The 16,171-nt window shown below is 43.5% G+C and overlaps 3 protein-coding genes across 3 annotated transcripts; all 3 read right to left on the reverse strand.

The window, feature by feature from the left end:
- Positions 1–1,601: 1,601 nt before the first annotated feature.
- Positions 1,602–2,034, reverse strand: LOC130191757 (late histone H2A.L3). Its single transcript, XM_056411447.1, has one exon. It carries the CDS (start codon positions 2,022–2,024, stop codon positions 1,641–1,643), a length of 384 nt encoding a protein of 127 aa, XP_056267422.1. The 5' UTR covers positions 2,025–2,034; the 3' UTR covers positions 1,602–1,640.
- A 1,192-nt stretch (positions 2,035–3,226) lies between these two features.
- Positions 3,227–4,044, reverse strand: LOC130191756 (histone H3). The gene has a single exon (XM_056411446.1). The coding sequence runs from the start codon at positions 4,028–4,030 to the stop codon at positions 3,620–3,622; it is 411 nt and encodes a 136-aa protein (XP_056267421.1). The 5' UTR covers positions 4,031–4,044; the 3' UTR covers positions 3,227–3,619.
- A 905-nt stretch (positions 4,045–4,949) lies between these two features.
- On the reverse strand, positions 4,950–5,590 carry LOC130191753 (histone H1-like). Its single transcript, XM_056411444.1, is given in 2 exon segments — positions 4,950–5,281; positions 5,283–5,590. Coding segments are annotated over 2 exon segments (627 nt in total). The 3' UTR covers positions 4,950–4,962.
- Between the last annotated feature and the right edge of the window lie 10,581 nt (positions 5,591–16,171).

The raw sequence follows: 16,171 nt of genomic DNA on the forward strand, positions 1-16,171 counted from the left end.
CTATTCAGGCCAAAAAAAGGAAGTTGGTTCAAAAATGACTATAACCATATTATATATAATGACAATGTAAAGTTGTCATTACTATCATTATAGGGCCCGATCACTTGGTCAGAACAGAGGATCTATTGTTCTTAAAAAGGTTATTTAGATTTATGGTCAGAACAATCAAATGACCGTAGTTCTAAAAGCTTAGAAGTTTCATGTGGCGACAAAAAAAAGTCAAGCTGAAGTTGAATCAGTCATTAAATATTTAAAGCTTGTTAGCTTGAGAACCTCCAGAGTCATACGTCAAGTGTCTATGGTTCATCCCTTGATGACCTCATCACCGAGTGTGTGACCTCATCACTGAGCGTGACCTCATCTCTTTGAGTCTCAGGTGTGGGCCGTCGGTGAGGAATCAAACTTCAGCACTCCCAGACCTGGAGACCAGATGTATTCTGCTCTGTGTATTTCTGTTTGGAGGCTCAACCTGAAGGCAGCAGGAGGCTCTGACGGGTGACCTCACACATGTGGTCATGAGATCACTGGTGTGTCAGCAACTTTAACTCGCGGCTCAATCATTTAAAACTCATTAAGTTGGCTGTGTGTCACTTGTTTATTCTTTATGTTTTCTTCTCTTTAATCAAACTGAATCATGTGATACTTCAGGTGGTTGTTTCTTCTTATGAGTCAGCAAAATAAAGTGTATATTTTGTTTATTTTTCATAGTTAAAGTGCTTCTACTGGTTTTAGAATCAGTGCATGAGATCATATAAAATGTATATTAAATATATCGATGAGAAACTTCATCCAGTAACTGAGCTTTAAAAGGTCAAGAAGACTCATTAAAGCAGTTTGTAGTGACAGTGAACATGAGTTCGTGTGATCGTGTGATCATGCTCCAGCAGCCCTTGATCAGCTGAACAAAATGAGTCATGTGACTGTGTTCTGTAGTGATGTAAGACGATCAGGCCACCGATACCTCAACCATCACGATGTCGTACCTTTACCTCAGAAGATTTGAGTTATAAAAGAATCCTTCATTAAAATGAAGGTTTGTTAATTCAGTTTAAAACAGTATCTGATTGACCTGGTGTCAATGTGGACCAGAGACCAAGAGCAGATCCCCAGGAGCCCTCCACAGACCAGATCCTGCAGCCGACCGTGTGGCTTTGATGGATCTTTGATCAGATACGACAGACCAGACAAGATTCTATTTGCAGCAACAAATTGTTTGAGCAAAACTAACAATTTACTTGCATGTGAAATTTGCTCCAAAAACCTTATTGTGTCGTTTGCGAAACAAAAACACAAATGTGCCTCATGTGGTCACTGCCTGTGGTAAATCAGATGTAACGTTACACACCGCAGCAGCACGTGCAGCGCGCTGACCACAAACCCCCTTAACGGCGGATTGGCTACGAGATGAAGCCGCTCAGCCATCAGCTGCAGACACTCAGGAAGTAAACAACCTGGAGTTGAACTATTTAGTTACTTCAACTTACAGCAACACAATTATAGGAGATTTAACTTAAGAATCCATTTAGTTTGATAAGTGGGGCATTCGTTTGAAAAGTAAAATACAATAACTCAAAAAGGATCTCTCTCTAGCGGAGTGCGTGGCTCTTAAAAGAGCCGTTGTTGTTGTGGTGTTGTTGTGTCTACTTCTTAGCGGCCTTCTCGGTCTTCTTGGGCAGCAGCACCGCCTGGATGTTGGGCAGCACGCCGCCCTGAGCGATGGTCACTCCGCCCAGCAGCTTGTTGAGCTCCTCGTCGTTGCGGACGGCCAGCTGCAGGTGACGGGGTATGATGCGGGTCTTCTTGTTGTCGCGGGCCGCGTTCCCGGCCAACTCCAGGATCTCAGCGGTCAGATACTCCAGCACCGCCGCCAGGTACACCGGAGCTCCGGCGCCGACACGCCGGGCGTAGTTACCCTTCCTCAAGTGCCTGTGGACACGGCCCACGGGGAACTGGAGGCCGGCCCTGGAGGACCTGGTCTTGGCCTTCGCTCTGGTCTTACCGGCTCCCTTTCCACGTCCAGACATGTCGTAGCTGTTGGTCTCTCAGTCAACTAACAGAGAAGAGTGTCCTCACCCCGGCTACACCGGGTCTTTATAACAGTCAGACTGCTCTCTGATTGGTCAACGAGAGCGGAGCTATCATTGGCCAATCAGAGAACTGCTCCGTTCAGCTTCATGTATTTGCAAAAGACACGTTGATGAAACAAGTTTAAGGATCATTTCTTGCAACACAGGTGTCTTCATTAGGAGCTTTTTGTACCACAACACACACGTGTACATTCCTGTGCTACAGTTTATGAATCATCATAAGCCACAACATAACAAATAACCTCTAACTCATTTAAATACGGCTTTGTTGGTAGGTTACAGACAATTAAGTCAGAAAGGAAATGTTTGTTTATGAGAAGTAATTTACTAAATACACAAGCCAATATTGTTGACCATGAATTGCATAATAATCTAAAAGCATTACAGTTGTATTTAATGTTTTATTTGACAGCTGTTTGAGGAAATCAAGTTGACTGAGGGAATTTAGTTAATGGCCATAAAGTGATGAACTGTAAATAGGAAGTGGTCTAAAATAGATTCATGTTAAATCAACAATTAATCTTTTAATATATTATAATTATCCCATAGATCAGTGGTCGCACCGAAAAACTCGTCAGTGAAGTTGCGAAAATCAGCAAATCAAAGACCAGGTGATGACTGACAGACGGCCTCAGACTGGCTGTGCTTCTGAACTAACTCCAAGCTCACAGACAGAGTTCAGTCACAGACAGAGCACTGACTGGAGTCACATGACTTGATGGCATTGTGAGGAGCTGAGCTTACATGAGTTGCACTGACTGATCATGTTGTCAGTGTCGTGCTGTAACGTCAGTTGATAAACATTTATGTTGGTAGTTCATCCAGCTGCTCATTGAAATGTTTTTTCTTGTATGCGGTTAACAAATAATTAACTTTTGTGTTCCTGGTCTCATCCATTTGAACGCTGGACTAGTGTTTTGATTTCATTGAATTAGAATTTGGCCAAATAAAGAGCTTCAAGTCATAAGTCCAGTCTGGACCGTCGTTTCCTCTCAACAGGGAGATCTGAGCGGCCAGGAGGAGGTCAGGGGTCATGGGCTCACCCGGTTGGTGACCACTGCAGTAGATCAGTAAGTCTACTCATGAATGCCTTTTCTGTAGACAATTAGTTTGAAGAATATCCAAGTTTCACTCTGAAGGACATGTGAACAGAAGCATTTATAACAGTTAGCGATGACATCACATTTATAGGAATGTATTCAAACTCTCTTTTCACAGTAAGCTTCCTAGTTTGGAGGTAAAACACACAAAGAACAGAATCTCCTATAATGCATCACAACCAGCAAATAAGAAGCAGGTTTTAAATCTGGAGCCAAAGTGACCATTTATCTATATGCAATAAATACAACATGTATATAAATGTTGTAAAATCCAGTATGTGTATATTTAATAATATCATTAAGCTCTACGTTGTGTGTGCATGTCAACATGTCTCTCCATCACAGGACCACCTGTAGCTCAGTCAGTGCGTGTGAGTGGCTCTTAAAAGAGCCGTTGGTTGTCCTCTGGGCTGATCTCAGGTCAGTGGTAGACTATGCGCGCTCCCCGCGGATGCGGCGGGCCAGCTGGATGTCCTTGGGCATGATGGTGACCCTCTTGGCGTGGATGGCGCACAGGTTGGTGTCCTCGAACAGGCCGACCAGGTACGCCTCGCTGGACTCCTGCAGCGCCATGACGGCGGAGCTCTGGAAGCGCAGGTCGGTCTTGAAGTCCTGAGCGATCTCCCTCACCAGGCGCTGGAAGGGCAGCTTGCGGATCAGCAGCTCGGTGGACTTCTGGTAGCGGCGGATCTCCCTCAGAGCCACGGTACCGGGCCTGTAGCGATGGGGCTTCTTCACACCGCCGGTGGCCGGGGCGCTCTTCCGGGCAGCCTTGGTGGCCAGCTGCTTGCGGGGAGCTTTTCCTCCGGTGGATTTACGGGCGGTCTGCTTGGTTCGGGCCATTATAGTTTCTCGGTCTGCTCTGTGTTCACAGATCAACGAGGAATGCCCTCAGAGGGGAACAGCGGCTCTATAAAGGAGCTGCCGGAGTCAGGGCGGCGCTGATTGGCCCACACGGGGAGTCACGCGCGCTGTAGCTGCGCTGCTATTGGACCAAAGGACTACACTAATCAAACCGCTCTTCTTCTTCTTCTTTTGATTTTTTTGGCGGATGGCATCCAGTGAACAGTGAATTTCCGCCACCTACTGTCGTGGAGTGTGGAACAGAGAACCCTACCCCCTTACAAAACCAAACAAGTTAAAAACAAAATAAACACAAAACAAAATCAATAAAACTTGTCGTGTTTCTGGTCTGTTGTGTCTTTTGTTGTCTGGATGCCCCCCCCCACTAGGGATTCATATTATAATTCTAAAACAGCTATTTATTAAACAAAATACAGAAACTGTTTTCTCTCATATGCTAATACATTTCCTTAAATACTCATATGCAGCTCTTGTTTTGTCTTATATACTATACATTCACAAAATTAAACAATTAACGCAGTGCAAGAGTAAATAATATTAATATAAGATGAAGTGTATTTGTTTATGTATTAAACTTATTCTGCTTATGTTTTTTACTGTAATCTACGTAGTTTAGGTAAAAAACAAAAAATGTTATATTTATAATTGATGTATCTTAACTCTATAAATGAACAAAGTTTACTGTCAATACAAATGCTTATGATATATGCAATATGTTATATTGGCTAGATTTCTTTATATATATTTATGATCAATCGAACCAAATAACTTAGCAGAAGTGTCATCTACGATCGATGACCGAGTTGTTTATCTTGCTGAATCAGACCCTAATAGCAGGACGGAGCTCTTCATGAATGTGTGCGGATCTTAAAAGAGCCGTTTGGCGCACTCGTGCTGCTCCAAGAGCCGCTTCACTTCCTCTTCGCTGCAGCTCTCTTGGCCGGAGCCTTCTTCGCGGGCTTGGCGGCTTTTTTCGGGGTCACTTTTTTCGGGGTAGTTTTCTTGGGGGTGGTTTTCTTGGGGGTAGCAGGCTTGGCTGCCGGCTTCTTGACGGCCTTCTTTGGGCACTTCTTCACCGCTCTCTTCACGGTCTTCACAGGCGTCTTGGCAGCGGGTTTAACGGCTTTGACGCTCTTCTTCGCCACTTTCGTCTCCGGCTTGGCTTTGGGCGCCGTCTTGGTGATCTTGAAGGAGCCGGAAGCCCCTGACCCGGTAGCCTGGGTCAGTTTCGTCAGCCACCAGTTTATTCACCGCGGTGATGCTGCGACCCCTGACCTTCACCACGTCGATGCCTTCGGCGGACAGCGCCTTCTTGATGCCGGGGAGAGAGATCCCTTTTCGTTCCTTGGATTCGGTCACGGCTTCGGTAATCAGCTTCTGGAGGGATGGTCCCACGGAGCGGGCCACCTTCTTCGGTGATTTGGGGGCCTTCGTGGCATTAACAGCCTTCACGGCCTTCACCGCCTTGACCGGTTTCGCCGCCTTCACGGCCTTCGGGGCTTTGGCCGCCGGGGGAGCTGCTGGAGGTTCTTCTGCCATGTCTGTGTGTTTGTGTCGTTCTGCCGTCGAGAGGCGGATCTTATAAAGCACATGAGAACCGTAGAGAGTCAACCGGCACCGCCGCTCTGTCGAGCTGATGAAACATGGCGACACTTGTGTTTTCTCTTCCTCCGTTTTGGAGATAAATTCCACACACGAGAACCGTTTTGAAACACAGCCGCTGTTGCGGCAGCGAGAGGACACTTCTCCCTCCACACTGAGGCCGCGTTCGGCTCCGAGGACTCGTTTATTTACCCCCGCGAAGCTTCAAACCTCTCGGATTCACGGTCACTTGGTGCAACTCGCACCGGGTTTCCTCCACATTTGGACTCTAAAAACGGGTAAAAATGTTCCGTGTGGCACGTGACGCCGGCGGTCCGGTTACCGGAGACGCGCGAGGACGCGACGGCACGGAAGTCTCCGCGGTGACGAGGTTTATTTGGTCCGAATCCGAGCAGATGTCGGCGGCAGTAAACACACAAGTGTGAGCGGTGCATCTGGGCGGTTCCGTCTCAGGTGGACCGGCTGAGCTCACCGGAGCTCCGGGTCTCGTTTTACTGTCACGGTCGTTTTGAGTTTTAGTAAATGCACCGAATAAGTCCCGATGGGACCGCGGGCACAGTCACAGGTGTTTATTGTTATTTACCTCTTCCTCACTATTACTCGTGGGTCACTATTAAAAGGTATTTTATTTCAAATATACATCATGTATTTAAAAATCAGAATTTATGTAGTATTTTCATTAGTAATGAGGTTGTTGCTGTTTCAGATTCATTATTTGACATAAATAAATTAATAAACATGAGGAACAATTGTAATTTCTATAAATTATTTAAATGTGAGAAAACAATCCAAACATCTGACTTCACGTCATAAAAACATAATAAAGTTATTGTACTAATAATAAAGATGTTTTCCTATTTGATGGATGATAGTGTTTGTTTTTATTTGAGGAACGTTTTTTAAAAGAGAAAAAAACTACCATATTGTTTATAATATATAAACAAATAAACATGTCATATACCATATAAAGGTTCAATATTAAACAAGTTAGCAATTCTTCAGTCTGAGCTTGTATTAAAATGTTATAAAAAGGCAAGGTGAGGGACTTCCGGTGACGTCATGATACGAGTCGTAGCATAGAAACTGAGCTCCGTTGGACAAAACAAGAAATGTGACAACTAAATCTAAGTGATACGTTAAATGGTAAAGAACAGAGTGCCTCTCTATAATGAGTTTGAATACGAGACAAAAAAACTACAACAGGCAAGACACCGTGAAGGAAAAGCCTCCAAAACAGGCTAACGCCAGCTTGAGCGCAGCTAAAGGAGCCGAGCCCGAAATGGACGTACTGGAAGAACTGAAGAAACTTCGTAAAGAAAATCAAGATGGACATAATAACACTAAGTTGTCTCTTGAACGACTAGAACAAGCTGTTAATGACATTAAAGACAAAGTGAAAGAGCACGAAGAAAGAATCGGACAGACAGAAGATAGAATCAGTACGGCCGAAGATACAGTGATGCAACACCGCAGAGCGCTCCGGTACCTGCTCCACCGCGACGTGGACCTCACAGCCAAATGTGACGACCTCCAGAATAAACTGAGGCGGAACAACGTAAGAATCTTTCAAATGAAAGAAGGAAGTGAAGGAAAAGACACCGCGGGATTCGTGAAGGAGCTGCTGCAAAAGGTACTCAAACTACCACCAGAAATGGACATTAAGATTGAAAGAGCGCATCGCTCACCTGTCTCCAAACCAAAGGAGGAAACGGCTCCCCCAAGATCAATAATCGTAAGATTTGTCGACGCAGCGGTGAAAGAAACCATCATACGGCAAGCATGGAGCCAGCGACAGGTGTTCTTCCAAGACACACGGATCTTCTTTGACCAAGACTACTCACCAGATCTACAAAAGAGACGGGTGAAAGTCTACGAAGTCGTCAAACAGCTTAAAAAGAAGAACATACAAGCGAAATGCCTATACCCGGCACAACTGAAACTCAAGCTGAGTACCGGAGAGAAGACGTTCCCAACACGAGCTAACGCCGCGACGCTGCTCGCGGAGCTCGGGGTCCAGGTGAGCTGCGGAGAAAGGGAGCGCATCGAGGAGCAAGAAGAAACCGAGAGACACAGTGCTGCCGTCACCAGGCCTCAAAGACCTGCTACAAGGAGAACACTAACCAACGACAAGTATCAAGGGAGCTTAACAATGTGCCGAAGAAATTGAAAAAACATTTAATGATATGTGATCAAATCACACACACTGTCACAAGTTTACAACATGTACGATATAAAGTCCAGACGGAAGCTTTGTTTTGACGTTCTATTAGTGGTTCACACTCATTTAGACCTTTTTTACAAATTATTGTAATATCGGTCATATTCGCACTCAGTGCATTTTTCCCCACAGAGAGGGTCGGTCCTCTCTGCCCAGTGCCAAGGGGAACGGGCACAGGTAGAAAACACTGTCTGATTGGAAATGTGGAAGTTCAGTTCTATATGATTTATGTTATTCGCATAGTTTCCCTGACATATGTTAGCAAGTTTACTGTTATCAAGGTTACTTTATTTATTATTATTATTTACATTATAGTTTCTTCTTCTTCTTTTGTTTTTCTTTTACTGACACTCATTCCCAGACAGAAAAGAGACCATGATATAACAATAGGTCGATCACATGGCTAACCTGAATTTCATCAGTGACAATATAAAAGGAATTAACAACCCAATTAAAAGGAAAACATTTCTAGGGCAACTAAAACAAATGAAGTGTTCGGTAGCTCTGATTCAGGAAACACATTTATCTGAATTGGAACACCTAAAACTAAAAAGAGAATGGGTTGACCAGGTTTACAGTGCATCATGTAAGGGTAAGAAAAGAGGGGTAGCTGTCCTGTTTAGTAAATCTGTGTACTACAGTAACGAGAAAACCTTCCAAGATGGGGAAGGCCGTTATGTAATGGTGATTGGAACTGTTGGAGGAATAAAGATAACTATACTAAACATATATGCCCCAAATGAAAACTGTCCACTTTTCTTGAAAAAAATTGCGGCCCTAGTGGCAGACAAAGGTGAAGGGATTACAATTACAGGAGGAGACTTTAATTGTACACTCAATGCCAAATTTGATAGATTACCAGCAATAATAACACCCCAGTCTCGAATGTCTAAGGACTTATCAGATATGTTGAAGGAGCTAGGCATAGTGGACGTCTGGCGAAATCTTCACCTTGGGGAGAAAGACTTCACATTCATGTACCATGTACATGGGAGCTATTCCAGGATTGACTATTTCTGCATGTCAAAGAGAGATATACATCGAGTAAAAGAATGCACAATTGAACCAATTACAATTTCCGACCACGGCCCAGTCATTCTGAAAATAAATTTAGGTCTAGAGCAGGGATTCCCAAAGTGTGGTGCGCGAGCTGTCTCTAGGGGGTGCGCGAGAGGAAAAATGTAATGGTGGTCTAATGGTGTAATAATTCATATTAAACATTCTCAGGGCTCTCAAGTGTCACGCATTGAGCGTGAGACTCACGCATTTTGGTCTTAACTCACGCACTCCCGCCACACATCGTATTTCTCACGCTGAAAAAAACTCTCGGCCTCGCCCCCCCCCATCCCGTCAACAACTCTTCTCGGAGCAAAGATAAAGTCACTCGCACCCCCATCCCGTCAACAACTCTTCTCGGAGCAAAGATAAAGTCACTCGCACCCCCCCAACTCGCAAGGTGTGGGGGATTGGGGGTGCGTGAACCCGGTCGGGATGTAGAAGGGGGTGCGTGGCCTAAAAAGTTTGGGAACCCCTGCTCTAGAGAATCACTTTAGATATTGGAGGATCAACATCTCATTGTTGGCAGACACTCAAACCAAACTAGAAATACAATCCGGTCTATCTGAGTACTTCTCCATAAATGATGATGGTAATGTTTCTCCCTCAATATTATGGGATGCAGGAAAGGCCACAATAAGAGGTAACATTATTGCTATAGGATCCAGGATCAAGAAACAAAGACTAGCGAAACAACAAGATCTGGAGCGTGAATTAAAAAGATTAGAGAGAGAACACAAGATGCATAGAAAAGAGGATACATTAAAAATGCTCAAGGAAGTTAGGTTACAATTGGACGAGGCACTATCATATAAGGCAGAAGGAGCTCTCAGGTATATCAACAGAAACTACTACGAAATGGGAAATAAAGCTAGCAGGTTGCTGGCTTTCCAACTCCAAAAAACACAATCTAACCGTGCAATACCTAAAGTTAAAAACCCTGAATCTAACTGTCTGGAGACTGACCCTAATGAAATATCAGATGCCTTTGCAAAATATTACAAACAATTATATAAGAGTCAAGAACAAGAATCAAAGAAAGAAAAAATAGAAGAGTTTTTGAAACCCCTCAAAATGACCAAAATGTCAAATGAGGAAGCAACTAAATTAGTAGATCCCATCACACAAGATGAAATTAAAGAAACCATTGCTAAACTAAAAAACAACAAATCACCGGGAACAGATGGATTCACTGGAGAATATTACAAAGCCTTTGTGAACTTATGCAAAATATATAATTATGTACTAAAAATGAGAGATCCACCGAAATTATGGTCTGAAGCCATCATTACGGTCCTACATAAAGAAGGAAAAGATCCCATACAGTGCACCAGTTACCGCCCAATAAGCCTCTTATGTGTAGACTATAAAATCCTGACGTCCATCCTGGCGGCCAGAACCCAAAAATATATAAAAAAATTAATAAAACCCGACAAAACTGGATTCATCCTAGGCCGTCAAGGAACAAACAACATAAGAAAAGCCCTAAATTTACAATGAATCGCGTCAAGAGACGGACAACATGCAATGCTTCTCGGCTTAGATGCCCAAAAGGCATTTGATAGAGTTGACTGGTTATTGTTAAGTTGTAATAGTTTATTTTGATAACATCTGCAGAGGTCTTATGGTTTAAATTAATACATATAGAAAGATATTATAATAGACAATATTAAGGAGAATATTGATATTGTTATTAATGTATTATGATGCATAGGGGTAATGTTTACTCTATGCAAATGTAAATGGCAAGAATTAATGTATATTGCATGAGAGTGACTGTATGTTAGTATTATAGATTGACGAAGCCGGTTGAAATCCGTGAAGTGACTCACAATAACAAGAGACTTTTATTGTGAAGGTGACTTTTAATGCAGTCAAAACCAAGACGGGAATCTTATTGTGAAAGCGACTGGAACCGGAAGTGACGTTTGACCGGAAACAGGAAGAGTATATGACTGCGTGTTTGTAGAGGGATCTTTCTCTTTCTCAGGTAGGCTGCGACGCGGCAGGCTGTGTCTCCCAGGTGCAGCCTGCAGCCGGCGCCGGGATACGAGGAGAGTGCTTTGGATGTTTGATTTACACTTCTTGCCATTAAATGTTGATAACTTAATCCATGCGCGCCCGGAAGCCTGTTTTTCCACTATCTGCGAAGTGCCCCAGTTTCAGAATACCTTACAATTTGGAAACCACAGAAGGCGAAACTGAGATGGCCGCCAGAGTTACGGGACTTCCACGAGTTCATGCGGTGAGTAGCGCGCTAAGGTATCGAACTATTTATGCCGTCAGAACACGACGGGGCACAAGCCCGCCGGAGAGTTTAACAAGCAATCGACGCTGTGTGTGTGTGTTTTGAGTTTTTTTCCAATCGCGTTTTGCATGTTCTGCGCGTTTAGTGGCATTTACGCGGGCAAGTCGCCCACGTTTGGCCCACGTGGTTGATCGAACGCTTCGTGTCACTGATGAGTAGTCGTGTGTGTTTGTTCCAGTGCGTTTGCATGTTCTGCACGTTTAGTGGCATTTACGCGTGCAAGTCGCCCACGTGTGGGCCGCGTGGTCGATCGAGCGCTTCGTGTTACTGATGTGTAAGATTGGGTGTGTTTGTGTCTTTCTGTAGTGCGTTTGTACGGATGGTTGTCTCACGCTTTTCGCGTGATTTATTTTTCCTGTTTTCTTTTACCGTTCCTCGTGTACAGACTCTCTCCACGTCTAGTCTCTTTTCTGTTGTTCCTTGTGTTATTGTAGTGATTTTTCCACTCTCTTTTCGCGTTTTTCCACGTGCGCGTGTGAGTGGCCTGTGTGTGCGCTTTACACCAGGTGTGTCGCTGCTGCAACAGCGTTTGTGTGTGCTTCGCGGTTCATGTTTTTGTCATATTGTGCGTCCTCGTTGTTCGTTTATTTTGTGAGTAACACGTTTTTGTGGACAAGACTTGCGGCTATTTGATGTGCATGAGAGTTAGTACTAGAAGCAGGAAGTGTGCAGTCGCGTGGCAGTTCGTGGATCAGGATCATTACCTCCCATTGTATCCTATTGGTGTGGCTGTACATTAGCTTGCTAGTTTGACGCACATAGTTTAATCGGACGAAGACGACGCGGGGTCTAACTAAGACCACGCTAGATATCCAATATAAAATCCTAAATTAGTGCGTGATCGTTGCTATTTACGAGATTAAAGTTACATAACGTAAGCGTGGCGGCCGTCATTTTGAAATGTGTCGTAGTTACAAGATCATTAGACCACATAAATCAGTTGAGTTGCCCGTGTCTGGTATGGGGGATTCACAAAAGGGGACTTACTGATCCACTTGGACACAAGAGGTACAGCGTGTTTTTGTTTTTTGTTTGTCCTGTTTTAAATCCACCATTTTGAGTTCGCCTGAGAAGAGGGGACATTTGGCCTTTGGTTCGACCACATGGTCGGGGGTTGTAATACATTTACATAAAATTCTTATGTATTTTGTATGCTGTTCAATTGCACTGTATTCACCCTAATTTGCATTTTTCCCCAACTGCACCACATCCACAAATTACACACATAGTGTAGGGACATTTAGTCTTTTGTTCGACCACATGGTCGGGGGTTGTAATACATTTACATAAGTTGGGACGCCATTCCTCGTTGTTTAGTTTGTTACTGTGCGTTTGACCCTTGTTTAACATGTCCGCCATTGACAGCATTCATTTGCTGCAGCTTTAAGAGGTGTGAGGGTTTTTGTTAGTGGCCGTTTGACCCTTGTTTAACATGTCCGCCATTGACAGCATTCATTTGCTGCAGCTTTAAGAGGTGTGAGGGTTTTTGTTAGTGGCCGTTTGACCCTTGTTTAACATGTCCGCCATTGACGGAATTCTTACATTGCTGCAGCTTTTGTTTCGACGAGGTGTGAGGGGGTGCGTTATGTATTTTGTATGCTGTATTCACCCCAATTTGCATTTTTTTTCCAACTGCACCGCATCCACAAATTAGACACATAGTGTAGAATAAATTTCCTTTCGATTTCTTTCAAAAAATCGATTTATGATTTTTGAGGGATTTTAATCTGAAATTTTTTAGGAATTTCTGTGCTTTACATTTACATTTCCTTACATATATTAAGCCTCAGTACCTGATCCCCCTTAACGAGCAAGAAGTTGACTGCAGCATGCATCCACCTTGAGTTTTCTGAATCAAAGGTGGTTTCAGAAAAAGGAGGGATGGAAGATGCAGAGACAGTTGTGGCTGGTCCCGAGATGTGGCATTCGAGGAGTGATCATGTCTGGCTGGCACAGCTTTGCAACCAAACACTTAACACATTTAGAAACAAGCACCTACATGAAGAAATATATCTAGAGAACACATTCACAGGAGCAGACTATCGCCCAGGGAGGGGATAGCAGAGTTCATGGCGTGGCTTTGGAGAAAGTTTGAGAAATGAACTAACCACAGTTAAGTTTTTCTTTGAGCAGGTTACCGGAGCCCACCAGGAGCCAGTGGACTAAGTCCAGGCGAATGGGGTGCTTTGAGGTCATTGCAAGGACCTCGGAGCGCCCTCGATGTAAGTGGTCTCACACAGTGACACCATTTCACATTTTTGTAAATATGTTCATATTTGTATTATACTGAGACATTAGAGCTAGAGTTAGGACTGCAACACAGGAAGATGTGTGCAGATAACATCGACTCTCACTACTCACTGTCTCCTGTCATTAATGGCACCTCGATGTGCACATGTTTTGTTTTTCCCCATAAGCTGTTCTAGGGTTCGAGCACGAGAAAGGAGGGTGCTGGACGAATACCTGCCTGCGATCAGATCCTTGTAGGATTTGAATATTTCTATGCCCTAGTCAAGGGCCACATATAGGATCAATTACATTTATCATAACCAGTAAAGATAAATAAAGTTAGATTGGATTGGATAAGTAATTGAGACTCTGTTGGACGACGGATGGCCATTTAATAGATGATTCCTCCCACACGGGGTGAGAAGCTGTTCCTCCGACTCAGTTAAAGATTGCGAATTCAAGCCTAGAAAGTATTAGATACTTATTTAAATATAGAAATTATGATAGACAATTTTTCATAGTCAAGTGTCCCATTCTGTATAGATCCGGCCTAGTGGCCGCTGTGTTGTGTTTTCTCATTCCCTTCAACAGCTACACCTGATGCTCCAGCATCGACCATTGTGTGCTGACTGCCTGCTGTGAGGACCTGCCATGAGGAGCTGCCCACAGGAGCATCGGACACATCATCACCCGGCTCAGAGAGACTGAGGAGCAGACGGAGCCATCCTGAGGACCCCTGCGATGCCATTCGGAGCAGAGGACAGAACGATGCAGAGGAAGAGGGACAGATGACATCATGTGGATATGCGAATCCACCGACGGACCGACGGCTCAGCCAGTGAAAACCATGAGGAGTAAATATCTCCCCAGGGGCTGGGACGCCCGGGAGGTATGAGACAGGTTCCAGAGAGACGAGGCTTATTCAACCTTTTGGATGACTGCAGAGAACCACTGCATGCAGGTAGCTGCATGCAGGCCGAGATCCTTGAGAAGTCCTCAGCTGAGATTTAGTGAGTGTGAATTGCTGGTAGACAGTTAACTGCTTGATTTATTTATAATGGTTTATTTAATAAGGGACAGTGCACATTGATAAAAACTTTGCAGTAAATGTGCCAGAGTTAGCCAAGAGGCTATTTTTCATCTGTAGTCCCAATGTTGCTGATGTTAAAAACAAACCTAAAAACATAAGATTACAAATACAATCTACAAATAAAGCAAATAAAATAAGGGTGAACAATGTTAAAATGGACAGAATAAAAACATAATGTCAGAGATACAACGTAAAAGCTTACAGACTAAATGTGACATATAACTGCAAACAGGTGAACGACAAGAGAAGACACGCAGGTGGAGTAAACGGCCGACCAGCAAGTCAAGACATACAGAGACCGGACAACAGACAGACAACAACTGACAGACAGAAAGAATGAAAGTCCAACCTGGGCAGATGGAGGAGGGAGGAGCCGTTACAGTCTAGTGCTGACAGAGCTGGGTAGTAATGAACCATTTCTTTGTTTCTGCTTTAAAAGAGTTGAATGATTGTAGCTCTCTGATAGATACTGGAATGCAGTTCCAGTCAACTGCTGCTTGTACTGAGAAAGCAGCGTGACTGAAAGCACTTTTCCTGAGAGGGACGATACAATCCCCTCTCGCTGCTCCTCTTGTGAGCCGATATCCAGTTCGTGTGGTGACAAATAGTTTGAGAGGAGGAGAGGTCAATCCATGTATGATTTTGTACATCAGACAGACGTGCACATATTTAATCAAGTTATCCCAGCTAAGCAAGTTGTATTTTTTTAGTATAGGACAATGATGTGACAGAACTTTTTTTTTATCAAGAGTTTTGAGCGTCCGCTTGTATAATGACTGTAATGGTTTGAGCGTAGTGGCACTAGCATGTGACCAGGTTGTTAAACAGTAGGTCATGTGGGAAATAACCATTGAATGCATGAATGTTTTAGCTGCCTCTGTTGACATGTAGTTGCGCGAGAATCGGAAATTGGATAGATTGTATTTTACCCGATTACAAACTTTTTTCACCTGTGATTTGAAAGACAAATTAGAATCAAAAAGTACTCCCAGGTACTTGTATTCAGATACAACCTTTAGCCTCTCCCCAGATACAAAAACATCCGGTTCTACACTATCAGAGTTTCTTTTGGTAAAAAACATACACACAGTTTTGGATATATTGAGTTGTAAACAACATTGCGTTAACCAAGTAGTCACATTAGCCATGGATGTAGTGAGTTCTTTTGCTACATCTCCCAAATTGCTGCCATGCAAATAAATGACAGTGTCATCAGCATACATTTGAATATTGGAATGAGGACAAACTGATGGCAGATCATTAATATATAAGGAAAATAATAATGGGCCCAGGACAGATCCTTGTGGGACACCTGTGGACAAGCGGAGGGCAGCGGATTGATGTTTTTGAATTTGGACAGACTGTGACCTATTTAGCAAATATGATTCCATCCATTTAAGTGTACCTGAGGAGAAGTTGTAACTGTGCAATTTAGACAAAAGAATACTATTAGACTTAGACTTAGACTTTCTTTATTGTCATTGTTACAGAGAACACGTTCAAAGAACAACGAAATTGAGTAGCAGTCCCCTAGGTGCACTTCAATGTAAAAAAAATAGGAGTACAACTAAAAAATAAGAATAAAAATAAGAATAAAAAACAAAATATGTACAGAAT

Source organism: Pseudoliparis swirei, chromosome 3, assembly GCF_029220125.1.
Source record: "Pseudoliparis swirei isolate HS2019 ecotype Mariana Trench chromosome 3, NWPU_hadal_v1, whole genome shotgun sequence".
In the NCBI taxonomy this organism is placed as follows: Eukaryota; Metazoa; Chordata; class Actinopteri; order Perciformes; family Liparidae; genus Pseudoliparis; species Pseudoliparis swirei.